This window comes from Parastagonospora nodorum (genome assembly GCF_000146915.1).
Source record: "Parastagonospora nodorum SN15 chromosome Unknown scaffold_7, whole genome shotgun sequence".
Lineage (NCBI taxonomy): Eukaryota > Fungi > Ascomycota > Dothideomycetes > Pleosporales > Phaeosphaeriaceae > Parastagonospora > Parastagonospora nodorum.
In genome coordinates, this window is record NW_001884555.1 from 1,382,630 (window position 1) to 1,404,524 (window position 21,895).

Here is a 21,895-nt window from a genome sequence, read left to right on the forward strand (position 1 = left end):
CGTCCAGTGTGGATGAGGTGAAAGCGCTGCAAGCGTAGATAGACAGCCGGGACAGCAGAAGCGCTGGCCTGGCTGGGCAGTAGTGGAGGAAGCCCTGGAAGCCCTGGAGGCTGGAAGCCCTGGACGTCCTGGAAGCCCTGGGATGCTGGCCGGGGTTCGTGCGGAACCTGGTGGGCGCGAGGGGCGCACCTGGGCAGTGGATAGTGGGCACAGCACTGACAGCCACCAGCAGCGGCCATGATGGCGACAGACGAAGCGTCGAAGCGTCAAGCGTCGAGCGTCGAAGCCGCTAAAATGGCTGCTGGGGTGGAGCTTAGTGTCGAATCAAGGATGGCAGTTCGTCTGCGTCTGAGGTCTCGAGCCTCGACAGCGCACTGTGCCTCGGTTTGCACCCCGGTTCTTGATAGATTGCAGTCCGTCGCATGCACGGCGCCCGCTGCAGCATAGTGCGCTGTCCGGGCTCGAGTAGCGCCGGAACACAGCTTCTCTTGTTCTAGAAATCTGGGGTAGCCCAAGCGAGCCAATCCACGCCGCCCAGCCCAGTGCGGTGCCGCAGCGCCTGTCGTGCCTCTGAGTTGACACATGGACCCAGCGCCCACGAGGTCCCGTCATCTTGAACAACCCGCCATCCCTGGCCGCTGCTGCACTCTGCCGCCTGCGATTGGCGCCCGTGTGGCCCTTTGCCGTCATGTACCAGCGTGCCACTGCCAATGGCCGAGACGCCCCATCTCATATCATCACACTCCACGCAGCACATCACTGATATTGCGGCAGCCAGGGGGCGCGGAATCAATTCTCAAAACTCGCATTGATCACATCATTGCTCATTGCCGCGTGCTGCATGCTGCATGCTACATGCTACATGCTACATGCTGCGTCATTACCAGCGCCTTCCTAGAAAACTCCCCTCCCAGACGCCAGGCGCACAAAGTCATAGCACACGTTCTGGCCAACAAGCCGTCTGATGGTTTCCACCGTCGTCCACGCCGAGACGTCAGCGATACCATAAGCGGTCCACCCCGCCGTCGTAGCAATCGCCAGTGGGTCAGCTCGTCGGGGCCCACTGGCCAAGTCAACAAACACCTTGCCTGCAGGCTTCGCTGCCGTGAGCCCATGTCCATTCGTACTGCCGTTTCTCCCGTCAACCCTGTAGTGCTTCAGCAGGGGCACCACCAGCAGCGACTTTTCTGCAGGAAGAGCCGAGATGATAACGAATGGCTCCTCTAGCCGCTTGACGTCGTCTACGGACCGTACCGGCTGCACGTCAGTCGATAGCGGCCCTGTGGCCTTGAACCCAATCGTGTAAATGGGCCCTATGCCCAAGTTCTTCAGCGCGAATATCGACGCTGATGCATCTGCTTCGCTGCTTGCCAGCAGCAGCGCCGCCCGACCGCTGTACGCAGAGGGCACAAAGTCACGGGTCAGAGTTGCGCGGATCCCCTTCCATCTGGTGTTGTCCCCGATGAACGAGGCACTGTTCGCTTCCGAGCGCACCAGCACTGTATCAACCTGTCCGATGGCGCGCGCCGCATTGGAAAGCGAGGGCAAGGGGGCTGTAGCAGCCGCTAACGGTGGGTTAATGTAAGCTCCACCAAAGTTCGGGCGTCGGAAGATGTGCTCAATCGAAGCCTTGGGAGCCCTCTCCGCAAATTTGAAAGAGTGCGGAAGGCTTAGCTCGTTGAAGCACTTCTCAAAGAAGAGTGCCTGCGACGTAGACCGGAAACTGCCAATTCCGTAAATGTCCTGTTTCGGCACTTGGCCCATGGTGTGCAAGGCTGCGTTGATTTCCGCGGCACTCAACTGACCCGGCGCTGCTATCAGGGGGAGCAGAGGATGGGTGATTGGTGTGAATATCTTGTTCATCGTCCTCGAGAGCTGGCCCATAGGTCCCATGTTGAGACCCGAGAACGGAGGATGTGGGTACTTCGCTTGTATGGTTGATCGGAAATATTCAAGTTCGTAGTTTTCCTGCATCGAATTTACTAGCGCGTACATCTTGACGATGTCACCGTACATGGCGCCCCTCTCGAAGAGAGTCTGCGTTTCAGGCGCTGTCCACTTGAAGGTACCCGAGAAGTCGTGGAACGCAGAGATAATTTTGCTGCAGCCTTTATTTTCGGCCAACTTCCTCCTAATCTCCTCCGGCAGCCACAGTTCCACATCAATATATTCACACCCCCATTGAATTGCACGCGCCAAATATCTGTAAAACAGGCTAGGGTCGTCCATTGGGAAGCGACCGTTTTCCTTGGTGCATCTGGTCGTGTATATTATTGGCAGCTCGGTGCGCTGGCGCAACACCATCAGCTGCTCTCCGACATACTTCAAGCTCGGGATCTTGCTGACCGTCCCGTCCGGCCGCGGCTCCTCCAGCAAGTCCACCCGTATTTCGATCGCGTCTGCGCCTACGGACAGGATGTCGAGATTCGGCAGTGCCGCGTGCACGTCGGGGAAAGTCGTAGAGATCAACGTCGTGCGGGCCTTTTTCGTAAGGTCTCGGTGCGGGCCGATTTGGCCCAGGATGAAGGAGAGAAATCGCGAAACGTCGCGTCGAAAGAAAGTTGATCGCGTGTACAGATATTCGTAGTCGCATCGATCAGTAAGCGCCTCATTCACTTCGTAGCCTCCATCGACGCGGTGCGTATTAATCAGCATGCGCGACGTGTCCAGGCTGTCGAGCTGCAACACCGCATGCGCGTTGCTCACTCCGTAGATGGTAGACGACGGCCCTGCCTTTGCCTCCTGCACAGAAGTCGCCGGCGCCCACTTCTGCCCCAGGACGTCGGCGAAGATGCGCACAATGTCTTCTTCGCCCTCGTTGTAGCAGGATCAAGAGCAGCAGGCCCGGTCCCCGCTCGGAATCTCATGGAACATCGAGGAACGGCGCCTTCTTTCAGATGGGAACTTAGGACGCTCCCAGCCTGCACCATGGTCGTGGCCATGGGCGACAGGCGGATTAGAGTTGGTGCGTGTGGTAGACGGGGCGCGGATTAGCCGTATGTGTTGAATCCGTTGATGCGGAGCTGGATTTCGGCGAGAATGCGTCGGGACGTGTTCAACTGGCAGTCTCCCACAGCTATCGCTACCATCTCCGTGACGTGGTGAGGGTTCGGGGGGTGGGGCTGGGTATGGGGGAGTCGAGGGGCCTCAAACAGCCAGATGTAGAGGACCGCGGGCGTGCCGTATATTTTGGATATAAAACGTGTTGGAAATCGGATCGACGTGCGTCTGGAGATTGATAGAGAGATAGCAGCATATCCTGGATGGGGAGGAAAGCAACAAGCTTCCGTAAGACCCGCGCTTGTTGGGCCGCTTGCGAGCCCGTCGTATGGCTGGGACAGTGAAAATGCCGTTACAGAACCGTACTAGAGGAGCCATCTTCGGCGCAGTTGAGTGCAGGCGGGCCAGGGCGGGGAGGTCTGGAAAGCCCCAACCGACTGCTGGGGCTCGAGTTTATCCGTCGGCTCCTCATACGGTCGCTTGATGTGTGCAATTTCGCACCAATCACGTCATCGAGTATCACTCAAAGTAATCCGCCGCCAAGCTCAAAAGCCGACGGTACCATCGCGCCCATCGTGGGAATTTCTGGCGGACGCCGCTGGCCGAGGCGCATCGCCATGCGGGGATTGGTGGAGAAAGGCGGGATGGCGTACCTTCGTTGTGACACTCTCGCGAACACCGAGCCTTCAGGCCTCCATCGCTGAAGCATCTTCTGTAAGAGGCGCGCAAAACAACAAGGAAAAAACTGCGTATACGGGCGGGCGACAGCGGGAGCGCAATCACCCGATCTGCCATGTTCTACAGTGTTAGTTCAATGTTGTGCCATGGCCCCGAGGTTAAACTGTCGTCGCACCCGTTGGACATTTCAGCCTCACCCGCATCAACCACATATATTGTCTTCCGGACAGGGACGACAGCCAGCTAGACAATGTAAACACGCACGCTTCGGGTCAGCTCCTTCCACATTCCGATCGCCGGCCAACGACGAGAACGAAATCACGGCGCAATTGGCATAGCGCGCGCCCGCATCTGGCTGTATGCAGAAGGTATTCTTCCGGAAGGGCCACGATAGATACACACCCTCTCTATATCCTCAACACTTTCACCCTCAGCTGAGCGGGTACGTATATTCAGCTCTCTGCTGATACACGCATTCATCCTCGGCGGCGTGTTTCCGTCATTGCAGCCATACTCCCGACCGACTTTAACCGGCAGCACAGCACGCGGAATAGATGAGTGGTGATGAAAGCACTCCACAAACCCATCTATGCTGGACGTTGAATCGGCAATAACCGTCACCGACTATGAGTTACTTGTGTCAACTGCCCCACCGACGGTGTCTCGAACGTAAGAGCTAGGAAAGTCTGCACTCGTAGTGCTGGTACCATTCGGAAATTTGGCCGTCAGTAGGTACGATGGTTGATTCTGTTAATGTCCATTCACCCTCGGCTTTACAGGTTCGTGGTCGAGTTTGGTATTGATTGCAGAAGCAACGTCCAGGTACTCACCACGGACAAGCACTTGAATGTATTGCGTGTATAAGCATAAGAGGATTATTATTATTATAGAGATGGTCTGGAATTCCAAAACTCGTTTCTGGCGAGCCAAACTAGAAGAAGTCGCTTCGATTATATCAACGTACTCGAAGAAGTACCAAACTCTCATTACTCAACCACCATGTTGTGCAGGATACACCGACTCCACGGCAAGAGAATTAGAAGGGTTTGTACCTTTTACCTTCACAACTGAAAACTGCACAACACAGGCATCCAGTCTTATGGACATAACACAACCAGCGAGTTCGGCATGCCACACATTAGCGCTGCCTATCCGAACAATAGCCGGTATAATGTACTCCACTTGGCCAGACGACAAGCAAATTTAGAATCCGAACAAGCCATCGACCACCGCAGGACTTTTTCACCTGACACTGCACCGAACAAACTACCAACTACTATATTTTGTTATTTCCGATGGAAAGTGGCCAGGACGCCTGAAGCTATACACAGTATCGCTAGGTTTGCGATAACATGACTCTCTGAATACATTCAGGCAGCCCGTCAAACGCTTCTGTTGACTTTCCGTCAATGCGGCACGTCCAGCCACACACAGACACATCGAATCACCAAATCTAGATTCAAATTTCACCTTGGAAGCAGACGCCCTAACAGCGCAGGCACCAGCGCAGCACTTCGGACGCCGGGACTCTTTCTCCCTTGCACAACTTCCTGTAAACAACAAGAAGTCAATTGATGTCAACGATAGCCTGCGTTCACCATTCCTGTGGACTAGAAGCGGCACACTTGCCTGCATCCGCGCAGACCGAGTCACAACGCCAGAGCTCAAACAGCTCCTTTCCGCCCCCCATGATTCCACTCGCTTCGCGCTTCGTCGCCCACGTGCCCGTTCTCGCGCACCGCAGTGAAGCGTAGCAGGACCCGATATTCAAGGTCGCTCGGAGTTGTCGGTCGGAGAAGTCGGTGAAGTGTTGCGGGCTGGTCTGGCGTATAGCTTGCTGGATGAGTCTCTGGTAAGGGTTGGGGAAGGGTGCAGCACATGCACGAAGTGTCACATTCTCATTTTAAGCTAAAGAAACGCGTCTTTTCTCCGCCAGTGTCATGCAACCTCATACAACGACTATTCTTCCTTCAACATCACCGCTTCTGAAATGACGTCGGGCTTGGTAGCACCTGGTAAGCTTTTTTCCCTGAGTGCATGTTATGTAGACTTGTAGATGAACAAGTACTTTTGAACGGAATAGGATGGCGGAGTTGTGCGTTTGAATCCACCTCTCTAGCACCAACTTGGATCTAGGAAATAGTATGATAGGGGAAGATATGTCGGACAACAAATCAAATCACCAATTCCCGCTGCGTGAACGTCTGCCAGTGTAGTTACAGAAAAAGCCGCCAGCCTTCCAACGTCAGAAAAGATGTGGCATGTAAGAAACGCATTGTTGCGATTGTGTGATGGAAACAAGGATGAGAGTCCATGGATATGGGGACCTTTGTCGGTGGATGAAGAATGGGCTGTAGACATTATTGTTGTTCCCCGAAATGAAAACCTATGCAAGAATATGTATTTCCAACAAACTCAAACCGCACGTCGACGATTTCCGATATGAAATGGTAGCTGCACCGCCGCTATATGATGGGGTTTCGGTGAGACGCATTTTCAAGACTCGGTCGTCATGTGTAGAATGTGTGACGTCATATCGAGGGAAAAGCACCATTCTGCACGGCGCCGTATGGATGAATGCATGCGCAAGACGGTAATGGTACGAACATCATATTACATGCTGTTTCCATGCTGTGCATTCCTTTACGCAACCCCCTACCTAACGTACAAACACTCCACTCCACTTCCACTGATGAATCCCCAACAAGGACAACAAAACTCCAATCCCATGCTTACATGCAGTCCAAAACACCCATAGTCCCGCCTACAGTCAAGTTCAAAGATCATTCGCCCTCAACAACTCCTCATCGATACTCATCTGATTGACCCGCTTCTTCGTAAACTCAAACGCGGTGAAGAAAATGGCGTTCACGACGCACGAGCGCGACATGCTGACGCCGAGGCCGCGGTACATGCGGGGGTTTAGGAACTGGATCTTGGGGCGTGTGGCTTTGTCGCCGCCGCCGGCAAGGCAGTTGCGTTGGTAGATAGACTTTGCGGTGTCGATGGGGAAAATCTATATTGTGTTAGATGCGGGTAAGAATGGGGGTGGGATGAAGAGACGTACGCATGCCCAACTCACGAGCCCACACATACCGCCGGCAACTACGACAGCGAGGGGATGTGTGGGCGATGTACCGCGTGCGTTGGCGAGGATTTGCTTTATGCTTTCATAGGTGACGAAGTAGATGCCGGTGCCAATTGAGTCGCGGACTGTACTTTTATCAGCTTCTTCGATTCCGTATGCTGAACTGGTGAGACTCACGGCAAATGCAGGTGGAATGCCAGAGTACAAGCCCTTCCAGCCCCGATGCTTACATCAGGGTTCTGGGCCGTCTTGAACGTGCCGAGATTCTGGTAGCTTTTGCGTATTGCTTCATTCTTTCCACCGCCATCGTTGCGGTCAGCCATCAACACGGGATATCTGCGCGCTTAGCTTGGTCAGCTCGAACGGACCTGGGTCCCTGTCAGCATTGCTCTCCACAATTTCCGATGGTCTGCCGTACAAGCTATTGCCGTGATGGTGGCACCCGCGCCAGCTCCTGCCAATCCAAAGCATGCTATTGTCGATAGCGTGGGGTATGCGCCTTTGGTGTTGGCGATGACGAGCGGCGAACTGCCGGTGGCCTGGTATATCCAGTCATCGAGGGCGTATTTGGAGCGTTGGTATATCGAGAAGGAGACGGTGCGGACGAGGGTTATGCTGAGGAGGGGCGACCATACACCTGTGCGATGTTAGGTGATCGTGTCCGTCACAAAAAGATGCAATGTGCCTACCGCGCCAGAAGCCGTGGAAGCCCTCAGTCCTGTAGGTGTGTCGCACGCAGTCGCTGAAGGAGTTGAACTTGTAGCTGGCAGGCGTCAGTGGTGGTCGGTGAAGCAGGGCATGGCGTGACATCGTACGCTTGCAACCTCGTCTTGACCGAGTCGAGAGGATACTAGCTCAATCAGCATTCACCCGCCGTATGCTACTCAATGACCGTCCACGCACCGCCACAAAAGTCGAGAGAAGACTGCTCGAGCTCGCCGCGACCTCGGTCCTGTACTTCTTGGTCCACCTCTTCGCCTGCTCGCTGCGCAAGACGGCCCGCGATACCTCGGTCAGGTCCTTTGGGGGCGGTTCGGGATCTTCTGGATGTTGGGCGTGTCGTCGTCATGCTGCGGCATACTGGCTTTCGCTAGCTGTGGAAGACTGCAATGTCTCCCTACGGCAATCGCGATGAGGCCAGTAGCCGGACAGGCTCCATCAAGACCGCGTGCACGTCACGACTCTGCTGCGAAGGAGGGTTGCGCGCGATGGGCGTCAGATTGTGTTCGGGTGAAGCTGGGCGTGAATGGCGGGCGAGTGGCGGCGAGGACGTGGAGGAGACGTTGAAGCAGCGTATGCGGGCGTTTGGAGGTTGAGCGATGAAATGGTGGGGTTGTGCAGCGTACAGCACCAAAGTGGCTTGGATGCTCGTCGTGAAGTTTGTCTGATTGGCTGTGGAGCTATGATCTGCGCAGCTACATGCACTCCAACAGATCAAGAGCGTAAATGTCGCTCACCCAATATATTCGACGTCCTCTTTGGCTCCCATGTCAGCTCGCGCCTGCACGTCAAAGCATGGTCACGCCCCGGAAGCCTCTCGCATGGGCCCTCTGGTGTTTGAAGGTACAACAGCATGCGTTTGTAGCATGCGGGGTGTCGCGCATGTGAAAGCTTGGCCCTCGAACGAGACGCCTTCACGATAGCTTCGGCGAATCACAGTGTGCATTTAGCTCAGCTCCTACATGTTGCCGTCGCTGTTCGCAACACGACTAATTGTAGCACAACAGCGTCAGGCCATCCAGCGCGCATTATGGGACCATGATCTGGAGACGCTCACGTTTAGTGTAGGGTACGCAGGACAGCCGCTGCCGGCCGCGGAAACCGCGTGGCTGCACCTACCTCGTTTACATCGTCGCTGCTGTCTTCGGACGAGGCTGTTGTCACGTCTACAACATCAGCAAATCTGAATGCCATTTGCACTACACTCACATCTTCGCCATCACCCACTAACTCGCCCTATCCTTCCAAGCTGGGACTTCTGCACGAACACTATGAACACATCCAGTCGCCGCTCTCGAGAACTCGCACCGCCCACTTAACACGCGTGCTACAACGCAATGCCGCAGCATGCCCCTCAGCTTGCAAGAGATGATAGGCTAGAGAGGCTAGAGATGCTCAGCTCTGCAAGCCACCATGCCGCAGCGCTGCACACTCATCACTACAGTCAGGCTGAGTTCCAGCCTTGTCGAGTTGAACGGACATAAATACCACGATGTATCCTCATGGGAGCCCAGTCCCAAATAACTCAACCCAACAATCTTCAAAACATCGCAACAATGAATTCGACAGCCCACACCGTGGGTTGGGCGTCAGAGCCCGAGGGACGTGGAACCATCGGTCTACTATGGAGCTGTTTCGCCACGCTATTCTTATGCACTTGGAGCGCTGTTCATCCCAATCTGCCGGGTCTGAACCAAAGCCAGTTTGCTATACTCTGGAAACGGACTCAATATGTCTTGATATGCCTCATAGGGCCAGAAACAATGGTGTGGCATGTACTCATGGATTTGAGGTCAGCAGTCGCGGTGAAACGCAAAGTGAGTTGAGTTCGTGCGGCAGGCCTAGCACATGTTCCTGGACTGACGGCCAAAGATACCAGCCTGGTCACTGAAGAAATGCTTCTTCCTCACTATGGGAGGTTTTGTTGTGCGATTCCCAGATGGCCAGCGTCGCCGCGTTCGGCCAGAGGTGCTTGTTGAATTGTTGCAAGAGGGAAAATTATCATGGCCCGACACCACCAACGAGGAGATTGAAGATCACAGCAAATCAAATTGGCTGATCAAGGCTTTCGCTTTGATACAAATCATCTCTTTCATTGCTCAGCTCGTTGGGCGATGTGCTCAAGGTCTTGCAGCAACGACACTCGAACTCTTCACGTTAGGCATCGTTATCTGTGCTGTTGTGATATACGCGGCCTGGTGGGAGAAGCCTTTTGATGTGCAAACGCCAATTATCCTTCCATGTGACAGGAATTTTTGCAGAGCAAGACTTTATCGACCGTGTCGCGTACCTAGATGAATTTGATGGAAGCGATAACATGTCTGGGCTTTTGTGGTACTCATCCATGATCATAATAAGCCTTGCGTTCGGCGCTGTACATATCGTGGCCTGGAACTTTCACTTTCCCTCCCCAACGGAACAACTTCTCTGGAGAATCTCTTCGATCGGTGTCACTACAGTGCCAGTTCTAATAGTCTTAATGCTGATGGAAGAAGACATCTACAAGAGGATTCTCAGACGTACACTCTGGGACGCTTTGTTCTGGCCATTCGCAATTTCTTACACCCTCTTCCGACTGTACATGTTCATAGAAATGTTCATTAGTCTACGCGCTTCCCCATCAAGCGTCTACCAGACACCTCAGTGGTCGCAGTACTTTCCTTCCTTTGGATAATCAGCTACAGACTAGATAGAGAAACTCTCCAACTGTACACATCTAGTCATGATCAAATCGTCCTCTCAATCGTCGCACTCTCTACCCAAAGCAACCTATTCTACCACGTAACCTTACCGCTAGAACTCCCGCACTCGCTAATACAAAGGACGAGGCAAATACTTGTGCGACACGCACGCATAGCTTTTCTACAGCATTTCAGAGGAGAAAAGTGAGTGCATGTACATCGAGTATCAAAGTGTCGCTACAACAGTGTAATCAAGAGGTGCACCAAGTCAAACTGCCGAGAAGCGCTGGAACTACAGCAATCTAGACGCGTTGCTGGAGTAGTAGCAAGTGGAACGCAAAGGCATAGATTTGACTGGAAAGTTAGAATGTCGGCGGCTTCCATCGCTTCTGTCAGTGCTATCAGACTGTCGTGCTCGCTTCTGCACCTACACGGCATAAGCAATGGTGTGGAGGTATATTTAGCAGAGCCTGGGCACACGCAGCTATGAGATTCCTCCACGTGAAGCTGTACAGGTCTTGGATGTATACAGGATCACAATGAGGAGATGTAGATACATAGCAAGGGAAAAAGTATGTCGAGTTTGTTACAAGGCACGAGATCGAGATCAAATAGCAGAAAGGCAATTGGAAAAACCAGGACCAAATGCAGGTGTTGTAGCGATGATAGAGCATGACTATCGCTGTGTTTTTCATAGAGCTTGACCGAAATTATTGTACAAATATAAACTGAGAGTATGCAAAAACAATGACTCGATGTTGCATGCGCGTCACGTCACTGGGAACTTTACCGCAAAACTACGAAATGCTCACATGTCTTGTACGTCTGCGTCGCGATCCATCGTATACGGGTACGTGCTTGGTAATATGTCCTATCTAGTATGGTCAACTGCAAAACTAGCGACGGGAGCGGCTGTCGTGCATCTATCTCCACTGTCGGTACCAAGAATAAGTAGCAATACGACGGCGCTAGCCGTGTTTGGTGGGAAGTGGCCGCCTCGTCTTACCAGCAGTATTGGGAAGTGTGGAGAAAGAGGGAAACGAGGCTCCTGATGGTGCGAGTACGAGGTGTATTACTGCGTTTAGATGTCGTAGTCGTATTGCATCTTCACCGAGGCAGTCTGACTCTGCGAAGTAGCACTCGTGCTGACTGTTGACTCGCAAAATCTAAAAGCGTTCATCAGCTCAATCGCAATCGTACCTGTCGCATCGTGTCTCTCTTCAGCCGCCGTGTCTCAGCCGTGTCCAGAACTACCGAGCTGACAAAAAGCAGCCCAAGCGGCACGAAGTAAGAATCATAGATTGCCGAGATCTGGGATCGCAGTCCCAAAGCGTGCACTCGTTGCGAAGCACCTATTCATCCGCGTGCCGAACAGTGCATGTAAGCTCAACGTAAGCAGCCAGCTTATCGTCAGCATTGATGTCTGCGGCTATAAAACTCTGGCCGAAAACTTTTCTTCGCATTCGTGTGGCTTTCGCACTCGGCTGGGTGCACTTCGGACGAAATCCTGGGTTTGCATATGTTGAGAATCAGATTCATGCTGGTAAGAGCTGCACGGTTTGCACGAGTAAAGCAGTTTGCGGAGTTAGCGTCGCGTGTGGGTTCCTGCGAACCGGGAATTGGCTCGGGAGAACGTCGTCTGCTCGCTGCCGAAGTCTTGCCGCTGTGAGACTCGGCATCACGGCCTGAGGATGGTCACGACTGCACAGGCAGCGTCAACGATTGTTGCTTTTTAGATTATGCAAAGGTCTGCATTCGAAGCATAGTACAGTATTCCCGGCAAGTACCTCGGCTGCTGCATCAAGATTGACGCGCACCCAGTGACTATTTCGGGGCTTGCGTACAGGTCTCGTAACGACCTGCTGTGCTTCAAGCATGTCAATAATTGTGTAATCCGGAGGCTTGGCTTAATCAATTCATGATTTTGCATGGTCGACGAAACAGGCTAGGGCCGGTGTGGGGCGGTAACGTTGCAAACGCTGGTTGACGTTGGGGTCACCTAAGCCTTGCAACTGTTGGGTTGTAAGACCAGGATTCGAGGATGCCCTGCATGAACGGATACCAGAGTATGCTCACGAGTCTAGGTAATCGGCCCGGTCAAATCGCTGGAAGCAAACCTTGCTGTGCAATGCGACAGCATGCGACAGCAATAGCGTTTGAACACGAGAGATTGACGTTCGTCATCAGGGAGCAGGGTCGCGCTTATTCTGTGGTGGTGATGCGGGAGTTGAAAACAGCGGCCCTCCCTATCCCTCAGGCGTCATGATCGGCAGTGACGTGGCTGCATTGGGCAGATGAAGCGGCAGAAATCTCGTCACCCAGCAAGCTGACGCAGGGTCTTAGACACCCGCGAACGTGGATTGGGTGGCAGATGGACTAACTTTATGGCGTCCGTAAGGGTCCCACGCCGAGCGGGCGCCATTCCGCAAGCCGTTGACGATCGTGACTGCATCGCTCGTTTCGAGGAATGATGCGCATCATGGGCGGCCAGCAGGATATTGGTGCTGATGGGGAAGGAGGGATGGGCGCTGCAAAGTATTGGTTATTGAAATAGACGTGAAGCAGGTTCTGCCGTAGTGCTGCCATTCTGGCTGAATTGTGTCTGTGATCAGAAGCTCACTTCAAAACGGTGATGTCATCATGGAGCTAAGCGAGAAAGGAGGGGCCCTGGTGTGACCGGACGCAGCAGGACGCAACGCGAGAGGAAAGAGCGGAGGTCGAAGAGAATTCGTCCGACAGACAGGCCAGTATTGTCGGTGCTGTGCAATCCGAAATATAGACGAGCCTCGGGTCGCTGCGATGCGGCTTCGACGTGTGGCTAGTGCCTTCTACGGGCTGTGGATGGCCAGATCGTCCATCGTCCATCGGAGGAGCCGGTGTGTGGTTGCATCGCGCACCCACTCCCGCATCTTCTGTGCATAGGGCTGCACTGCCACAGCTGGACCCTGAACAACGTCCCCGCCAATGCGAGCCTGGGCCTTCCGCCAGCGATCCCTCCAAGTTGCGTGGACCATGCTTGCAGAACGTTACAGCGGCTCTTTTCAGCGGACACTGCTGTCTGCTGTACAAGGTTCCAGCGAAGAGTCTTCCTGGCACGCTGCTGGCTGGAGGGATTCGCGGGTTTAACGTGCACAGCCCAAGGATTGTGCCAATGCCGAGCAGGTATATCGACTGGCCCTGCAGGATGTATTGAATGTTTAACCGATCTGGTGAAGCTATCCCAAATGATGTGCTCGACATTCCGCCCATTGGCCTTCAAACTGATTTTCCATTTTAGCGCTCAGCTGGCGACGGGAAGCGCAGGTTCCACACCGGCAGACAGATCCCAGGAACCATCTTGCCACCAGATCCAGCTATCCATAGTACACGAGATGCAGGTCGTGGTCGGTAGTCGTCCAGCAGACCACGTGGCTGCACCCACCGTCGCGCGTCGGTTGACAGTGAGCTGAATAATGCGTGACTCAAAGCGCTTGCTTTGATGGAGGAGTGAATAATGGTCACGCGCCCAGACATGTGACCATAGTCGACGCGGCCAGAGCTGTGGCTGGTGTGTACACAGTATTTGGCATTCATGATTCATGCATCTACTATCTCGTCGCCTAAGAGTAACGTCCATTGCGAAGATGCACTGCCTGAACACTCGTCGCGAGTATCCGTAGCCCTGGAGTGCACGCATACCGACGGCCATGCCCAGTTACGGTCGTATTGCCGTATCCGAGATCTTGGGTGTTGTCCGTCGCACTTGGAGATACCTCGGCCTTCGCGCGCTGCGGAGGGCCAACTCCGGAGCCACGGGCCCTGGGCTGAGTAACATGTCGCATAGCTGCAAACTTCTCTGCATGCTTGCACCGATGATTAAAGTGCTGACAGACGATGGCTTGTTATTTTGGTCGCGGCCTGTGGATGCCACGGGTAGCATCTCGGATGCGAGCCGAATGCACGTTGAAAACTCTGAGTGGAACAGGTCGCTCTGCCGGCTTGCACAGCCCTTCGGTGTCACCACGGCCCCGGCGCCGTCATGCAGGGTGTGAGCGAAGATCTTGCCCTAGTCGCAAGTTCTTCCAGAATGCTGCACTAGTGGACGCCATGCATGAGACCCCTGCAAGCGTTGCGTCATAGGAAAGAGGTTGAAAGAGAGGTCGATTCCGCAGAATTCAGTAGCCCAAGCCGTAACACTATCGCTCAGCAATTTGCAAGCAGACACCACGCAACATAGTTTTACTAAACCCGATAATCCGAACCTAAGCGGCCCAGACGACGCTACCATTCCACCGCATTCTACCGCCAACTGCTTCAGATCACCTCATCAAGTGGTCTTCACTTGCATCGGCGAGCCCACCCGAGTCATCGGCCAGTGCTTCGGCTAGTATAAAGACACTTGCCACCCGCCTTTCCCTTACTTCTCTCTTTGGACATTATGTTAGCGCAATACACACGACGTCAGCAACAATCAATACCGTCACCACCGTCCTCGACCACCTTCGCCTACCAGCAGCTACCACAGCAGTTCACCTCCCAACAGCAGTTCTTCGACCAAAAGCTGCTTCACGACTATCTCGAGTCTCAGCAACAGTCTTTCGGCAACCAGGCCACCAACAACGTGCCCAACTCGTTCATGACGACTGCCTACAACGACTTCGCGAACCCGGCCATCCGAATCCAGCAGTCGACACCGACACCACAGCTGCCTCAGAACAGCTTCTCACAGTCCCCCATGCTATCGACCAACAGCAACGGTGCCGGTCTTGAATCGTGGAACTACAGCAACGCGCAGAGCCAGTCACTACAGACACCCGTAAGAGGACACCAGCGAGCGTCTTCTTCATCGTCCGTGGGCTCGAGTGCCTCACAGTTTCAGGCAGCAGGACCTTCAAATAGCTACCAGTATGTCGCCGACTCCAATATCATGCCGTCGTGTGCGATTACGCGAGGTGACTCCATGATCATGGCTGACAAACTACACAGGTCTTTCTCCAACCATCTTCCTACTCCGACACACACACCTACACAAGAGTCGTTTATGAACTCGAACAACTTCAACAACTACAACACAAACTCTGCCAACATGGACCAGACAATGGGCGCACACATGTCGCTGAAACAAGCGCTCATGGACCAGGGCGATGAAGTGCCTGACTTTGCACACTCTGCCAGACAGTCCGTGTCAAGCTACGGTCACGATTCGCCGGCCACACCGCACACTGCGCAGGACGAGATGGACTTCAAGGTCCCTGCCAATGGTGAGACCCACTGCATGGTCGACTCATGGCTCTTCAACCAGTTCTGTACTTACGATGATCCAGACACACGCCAGCACACTGTCCCCAAGTTCGAGAGGACTTACACAGACATTGCTGCCGACAACTTCTACGACCCCAGCGCTGTAGCGCAGTCATTACCACAGACCAAGCCAGCTCAGTCATCATTGCTGTCGCCATATCGCAGTAACACCAACGAGAATGTCCAGCGAGCATTGCAGGCAGCGCAGTACGCGCGGTCACAGTCGCCAACAAGCACTGCCTCAAGAGGTGACTCACCGTTTCGACGCGGCTCGCCATACCGCCAGCCTAGCAACAACTTCAACTCGTCAATGCATACTGCTGCTGCAGCACGTGAGCAGAGTCGTAAGTCCGATGCTGCTTACGCAATGAAGTCGCAGATGCAGTCTAGCCAGGATCCAGAGCCCAAGACCATCTCGCCCAAGGACGCGCTATTGGATTACCGCGAAGCTGACGAGGACTCGAAGGTGTCATTGTTCCCGGACAGTGGCGCTAACGACTACGATGCTCAGTATCAGGGTGGCGAACAATATCAGTCCGCCACCCAGTCAGCCTTCGAGACACCATCGTCTCAGTCATATCGTCGCGACAGCTGGGCGACTCCACAATTCTCATCCAACTACCCTGTCTCGGCTGCTCCATCACTCCAGTCATCCTCGAGCTTCAACTTCGTCACGCCATCAGTACAGGGTAACATGACCAACATGCCATTATCATCGACGTCTCAGTATCGCTCTGTACCAAACATGTCCTCAACAGTGGATCAGACCCCAGAGTTCCCGGCCCACTTGACGTCCATGGAGTCGAGTGCGAGCGAGGCCGAACCGTCGAATAGCCAAGGAAGCGAGCAGTTCCTACACAAGCCAACTTCTTCCGCCGCGGAGTCTGGCACATACTCGTGTACCTACCATGGCTGCTCCCAGCGTTTCGAGACTCCACAAAAGCTCCAAAAGCATAAGCGTGAGGGTCATCGAAACGCCAACCTCGGCACTACTATGACGTCTGCGGCTATCCTGGAGCGCAACTCACAGGCCGGCCCCCACAAGTGTGAGCGCATCAACCCCACCACCGGCAAGCCGTGCAACACCGTGTTCTCACGTCCGTACGACCTCACCCGACACGAAGACACAATCCACAATGGACGTAAGCAAAAGGTCCGCTGTGCTTTGTGCGTCGAGGAGAAGACCTTTTCTCGCAACGACGCATTAACACGCCACATGGTAAGAATTCACCACAAACGCGATCACTAGGCGCAACCATGCTAACACGATGTGCAGCGCGTTGTGCATCCTGAGGTCGACTTCCCCGGAAAACATCGCCGGCGCGGTGGGAACCATGACTGAGCCAAGTCCGCTTCCGACATTATGACGGAGTTGGCCGTGGCCCGCGGAGAACACAGCCTGCGCATGACCGCCCGTACATGACACGTACATTCCAGAACGGCCGCGAACATTCGATGACATGCATCTCCGGCTTCACGCAGCGCACGCAATGCACGAAATTTCTGCAAAGTGATCGAGAACGGCCGCAATGATTTATTTTCAGTTTTTCTTCTTCAAAGTATGCACTATGCATGGCGTTTGGGTTGTTGCAGCGATCTCGTTGATTCCATTGCTTATTTCCGCATTTGCGTCCGGAGTGCGACATTTCTTATTTCCCGCCATGTTCGGTCTACTCTCTTCATCGCATCCGCTGGTCGGCACAAGGATTACTTGGTCTAGCGTTTGATTATATCGTTCTTCTTGTACAACATTTCTTTTACTCCTTTTTGAGCGACTTCGTAATGATTCAGCGACCAACGGGCAGGCGCAGCGATGATTCAACGAATACCAAGGAAAAGCAACTATGAATATTAGAGGGTTCAATGACTGGGGTTCATTCTCGGAGCATCTTTCGATTTCGGGTCTCAATTATCATTTAATCTGGCTCCTTTGAGCGTTCCGTAATTGTATGAACACTGTAGTACATCAAACTCTTTCCCTTTTCAACATTCGCGTTTCTCGTATGATAAGCAACGCTATTTCACGCTTGTTGGTCGATACCCTACATTGTGAATTTCCCGATACCCAAGATTGTACCCACACCAAAGCGCCCGCAGCATACAAGTGTCTGCGCCCCCATGTAGCATTTCCGCAATACATAAAGACCCAGATTGGCAAAAACATACTTCCGTCAAAACATAGCCCATCCAATGGAAGTGACATCTGCGACTCTTTCAGCTACCGTCTCTCAAGCTACAATGCCGCGCTTACCATCGCGTACGCCGATATCCAATCCTTTCACTCTCCCTCAGCGCATGCACGCCTGCACATGAGCCTCAACACATGCATGCATGACACAACCCTACCCTACCCTACCCTCGCTATACATTTTTTTTTCCGGGCGCCTGTGTCAGCACTCTAAACTGCGCTCTAGATCTTTGTATGCTTCGGCGCCGCCCGCCCTTCGCTCGAGGCGAGGTATGTTTAGGCGAACGAGGCTGTGCACGCGTGGTGTGGTGTGGATTTCAAAGCAGGATGGAATGCATGGTCGGGGAGAATTGGCCGAACGTGGGTGAGGGGAGAAATTCACCGAAACGAAGGAGCGGGATAGATGATGGAATAGACCGACGGGGAGTTTGGCTGGTGGGATGGGATGGGATGGGATGGATGGTGTGTGAGGGGTACCTAGGTAGTGCATGGTGGTAGGGCTGATGCAAAAAGTGCCGCGATATTGCGAGGCGTAATTCTCGTAAAGTCATCGAAGTTTTGATGTTTTTTGAAGTCAAAACTCGGCAGTATCATTTCTGTGTTGACGTGCTGCTTACTTTTGTCAGTCTTGAAACTCTTACACAGTGCACGACCTGGTCGAGGATGCGATGCGATAGATGACTTTGCAGGGATGATACTCGGCAGAGATATTGAATATCTGATACTTTTCGAATTTGGTGCGTTGACATGCTGCTTGCTTAGTCGCATGTACTGTTCCAATATTGCTTACACAGCAGTGCGCTACCCAGTCGTCTCATACCATGCCCAGGAGGATGAATAGCAAAAAGTGACGTCGCGGGCTACTTCTCATTACCCTGTACACTATCGAGAGGTGCCGTAAACTCGGCATGCTTTCGCGTGGACTTGCTTCTTACGTTCGGCGTTCCAGCGCTCCAATGCTCCTTCACACAGTGCGCTGCCCAGTCACCATGCCAAACTCCATCGCACCACCACACTCGAAACGAAATCCCATATCCGGCGAACCTTGTGTCCACCACGACCGCTCAATTGCACCCGATGTACCCGATATCCGTTTTCGTGAGATCACCATTGCGTTGGTGTTCGTGTGATGAAACTCAGGGTCCGGCGATCATGATGCGGTGGATGGTGGACACGGTGGTGATTGGGCGGTGGGACGGGATCGGTGCGGGGCGCGGGAGGAGATCGAGATTGAGAATGGGTTGGTGGAGGGTGGAGACGGGTAAAATGGTGATCGAATGGGAGATGGAAGATTGTTGATCTTATGAGGTGGTGCTTGTGGGGAGACGGCTGATCTTGTATTGGGTTAGTGAAGGGCTTATGGATGCACCATGATGCCTTGAATGAAGGTCAAGATTGATTAGATGTTGCCAACACCATACCACGGTATTAGAGCAAAGATGCAGCATTCGCTGTTGCTCAAGCAGTTTGTTCTGGGAGGCTAATACGAAGTTCAAGTTGTTTTATGTCCACGCACAAGCTCACAAGTGCAGTGATTGATCACACATCAGCTCTAATATTTGCCTAATTAGTACTGCAATATCGTAAATCAAGGTACAAAGAGAAGCAAAGAGGCTCTTGCAGATATATGATTGGTCGGAAGCTTTGTGCAGCACTACTTGCATCACTATACTTCATATGCGACAGCATCTTTCTTCGCATGGCTTCAGGCTATCCAATATGCTGACACCTACCAGACCCTGTCCCTGAAAGTTTTTCTGTGTCGTGAAAAATATGAAGGTGTACGGACCGCCTCCCAAGAGTCAGACATTGTACTCGAGATACGACCAACTAAGTACTTCCCTCGGCATCTCCTCTGGCATCTACTCGCTCGGCCATTTACAAAATTGTGCAACGGCAACGTCTGCGTTGACCACGAATAGCCCTAATCTGAGCCCTAAAATCCTCCATCAACAAGGCAATCGTGGCCCGATTCGCAAAAAGCTACTGAACCAGTCAGCACATAAACTCATCACTCCTCTCCGCTCTTGACTTACCCGTGTCTGGCGAACCGTACTAGATCACAACACGCCATGTAGAGCGTCTTCCCAAGCCAAGTATGGTTCTCCCATCAGATCTGTCACATCCCACGGTTCCACGTCTTCTGCTACGATCATGGCATCACTCGCGGGAATAGGTAATTCTGCGAGTCGAACGCCGAGGTGAACGATACCTTTGATGCTCTTGGACCCGAGGCCGATTCGAATATGTAGATGAAAGTCGTTTCGAAGCTTTGCCGTCGTGAGTGCTTGTAAGCCTGACACGTCGCAGTCCATGTCCGTGATCTCGATGGTAAGTCGACGCAGACTACATGCTTCAGCACGCACGCCAGTTGCGAAGATGTCGTCGCTGAGGAACCCTGGCAGACCCGAGGGCCGATTGATGGTAAGATGGAGCGAGTTGTTGTATAGCCAACCCACTGCCTCTGCTGCTATTTGCTCGCCGACGAGCTTCTTGTCTGCGATTTGCGGTATCTTGGTTAATACGCCACCCGAATCGAGGACTCGAGCAAGTGGGAGAGAATGGACGGTCAGTTCATCCCAGAAGTACGAGTACACCATGTCGCGCAGCTCGCGTGGCAAGTCAAGCATATTCCGGACAAGGCAGGTTGAGGTCATGTTTTTTTCTGAGGGGTGAAGGTGATAGCGAGCTTAGAAAATTGGTTGACAAATAGGGGCGGGAAATGAGTAGGAACAATTATATCAGTAGAAAGTGAGCATCGTGTTAGCGTGACCTTGGGTATATGGACTCTCCGCAGTCACTACGCTATTATCGTTTATCACAGTAGCAGCCTGATGATTTCACTCCTTCTTTATTTTACAAACTAACGCACGGGCTCATGATACATCACTTTCTCTCGAGTCCTACACATATCACACCGGGAATTCGCTGGGCTGACATGAGCTGTTGAAGCCATAGAAGCTGTTGTGTGACCCACTGGATAGTTTGAACGACCTCACAAAACTGGAATCTCAAGCAGGGCGCGCGCGAGGTATTGCAGTAACATATGTCGACGGACTGGTGATGACTTTATGGCACGGACGGGTGCAAGGAAGGGGAATGGACAAAGAGTTTTATTTGTGATTTTGCTAATGACTACCTCTGCAGCATGCTGAGTCTTGCGCAGCGCTATTTTCAACTTTCATCAGTCATGTCAAATCGCATACGTCGTTGAGTGTAGAGCTTCTAGTACTAGTCGAGATAAGTGAAGTTGAATTTGCAACTGGTCGTTGTGTTATGCCGCAGGACACTAGCAAGACTGAATCGAGACCACGGGTCGGACTGTTCCATCTTTCTGCTTGATTGGTATGCTGACGGAATTTTGAGCTTTTGAGCTTAAAGGCATCATATGTTAGGTGTGTAAAGGGTGAGGCAATGGGCGGAAGGTGGGTTGAAGTCTTGGTGTTGGTGCGAAGGCCGACGAAGACGCGATGGGCTAACATCACAGCAGTCGCGAGAGCAAATCGGTATATTGGCATCGCTATCCAGAATTTGCCCCTGAAATCTTCCAAAACTCCATCTCCTCAGAATTGCGTAGCGCCTTCGTTGTTGTCCTCGTCACCTGTAGGTGATCTACTTTGCAGCAGCCTTCTTCGCTTCGGCTTCACGCAATCAATCAGCAAAAGGAATTCCGAATGTTAGGACTGATAGTCCAAAGGAACGCGTATAGGCAGAGACGAAACATACCGGCTTCCTGCTTGGCGCGCATAATGGCAGCCTGCTCCTCCTTGGTGCGAGCGAATTGCGTGCCAGATTGCTGTTCACATTTTCATCAGTCTCGAAAACCCCCCCTACAGCATGTGCACATCAACTTACAGTGTTCTTACTCTTCTGTATAAAGTCATCAGCATGCGATCGCAAAGGCGGTGTGGGTCAAGATGGAGTCACTCACTTCGCCTGCCGACTTTGCCAGATTCTTCTTGCGGGCCTCCTCACGCTGGTTACCACGTGCCATTTTGATGAAGAAAATTCCGGTAGAAGCTGAGGTACGCTAGAATGCTGAAAACAGTTGATGCTGGCAGTGGAGAATCGAGGTTCAAGTGCAGTAAGCCCGACAGAGATCGGATAAAAATAACGCAGGTTTGCTGCTCGGCAAATACGGGTACCGTGGAAACTTAGCGCGCGCGTGGGCTGCTGGAACCGGCGAGTCGTGGTCGAGCCCATCGAGCCCATCAAGCCCATCGAGATCATGACTGCTGTTACCTATCGTCGCACACTGTG

At 53.0% G+C, this 21,895-nt stretch overlaps 6 protein-coding genes across 6 annotated transcripts, besides 2 other annotated features; 1 reads left to right on the forward strand and 5 right to left on the reverse strand.

The window, feature by feature from the left end:
• Positions 1–894: 894 nt before the first annotated feature.
• On the reverse strand, positions 895–2,655 carry SNOG_05425 (hypothetical protein; the record flags this gene model as incomplete). The annotated part of the gene is made up of 1 exon (XM_001795779.1): positions 895–2,655. The coding sequence occupies one exon, from the start codon at positions 2,653–2,655 to the stop codon at positions 895–897; it is 1,761 nt and encodes a 586-aa protein (XP_001795831.1).
• A 335-nt stretch (positions 2,656–2,990) lies between these two features.
• Positions 2,991–3,378, reverse strand: SNOG_05426 (hypothetical protein; the record flags this gene model as incomplete). Its single annotated transcript, XM_001795780.1, has 2 exons — positions 2,991–3,228; positions 3,296–3,378. 2 exons carry the CDS (start codon positions 3,376–3,378, stop codon positions 2,991–2,993), a joined length of 321 nt encoding a protein of 106 aa, XP_001795832.1.
• A 3,733-nt stretch (positions 3,379–7,111) lies between these two features.
• On the reverse strand, positions 7,112–7,929 carry SNOG_05428 (hypothetical protein). The gene is made up of 5 exons (XM_001795781.1): positions 7,670–7,929; positions 7,582–7,616; positions 7,456–7,529; positions 7,185–7,403; positions 7,112–7,134 (listed from the first exon to the last, which is right to left on the reverse strand). Exons 1-3 carry the CDS (start codon positions 7,833–7,835, stop codon positions 7,479–7,481), a joined length of 252 nt encoding a protein of 83 aa, XP_001795833.1. The 5' UTR covers positions 7,836–7,929; the 3' UTR covers positions 7,112–7,134; positions 7,185–7,403; positions 7,456–7,478.
• Positions 7,930–13,440: 5,511 nt separating this feature from the next.
• Positions 13,441–13,988, reverse strand: SNOG_05429 (hypothetical protein; the record flags this gene model as incomplete). Its single annotated transcript, XM_001795782.1, has 2 exons — positions 13,441–13,711; positions 13,846–13,988. 2 exons carry the CDS (start codon positions 13,986–13,988, stop codon positions 13,441–13,443), a joined length of 414 nt encoding a protein of 137 aa, XP_001795834.1.
• Positions 13,989–14,584: 596 nt separating this feature from the next.
• On the forward strand, positions 14,585–17,197 carry SNOG_05430 (hypothetical protein; the record flags this gene model as incomplete). The annotated part of the gene is made up of 2 exons (XM_001795783.1): positions 14,585–16,666; positions 16,724–17,197. 2 exons carry the CDS (start codon positions 14,585–14,587, stop codon positions 16,787–16,789), a joined length of 2,148 nt encoding a protein of 715 aa, XP_001795835.1. The 3' UTR covers positions 16,790–17,197.
• A 2,498-nt stretch (positions 17,198–19,695) lies between these two features.
• On the reverse strand, positions 19,696–20,292 carry SNOG_05431 (hypothetical protein; the record flags this gene model as incomplete). Its single annotated transcript, XM_001795784.1, has 1 exon — positions 19,696–20,292. One exon carries the CDS (start codon positions 20,290–20,292, stop codon positions 19,696–19,698), a length of 597 nt encoding a protein of 198 aa, XP_001795836.1.
• Positions 20,293–21,481: 1,189 nt separating this feature from the next.
• Positions 21,482–21,505: a sequence feature (Short protein (SNOG_05432, EAT87823.2) was converted to a misc_feature.).
• A 61-nt stretch (positions 21,506–21,566) lies between these two features.
• Positions 21,567–21,629: a sequence feature (Short protein (SNOG_05432, EAT87823.2) was converted to a misc_feature.).
• Positions 21,630–21,895: the final 266 nt, after the last annotated feature.

Excerpts from the sequence above, each read along its gene's own strand:
- SNOG_05428 (XM_001795781.1), bottom strand. The coding sequence starts at position 7,835 with ATGACGACGACACGCCCAACATCCAGAAGATCCCGAACCGCCCCCAAA. Across the intron at positions 7,617-7,669 it reads TTCTCTCGACTTTTGTGGCG|TATCCTCTCGACTCGGTCAA; the intron begins GTGCGTGGACGG and ends TGATTGAGCTAG. Across the intron at positions 7,530-7,581 it reads GTCAAGACGAGGTTGCAAGC|CTACAAGTTCAACTCCTTCA; the intron begins GTACGATGTCAC and ends GACGCCTGCCAG.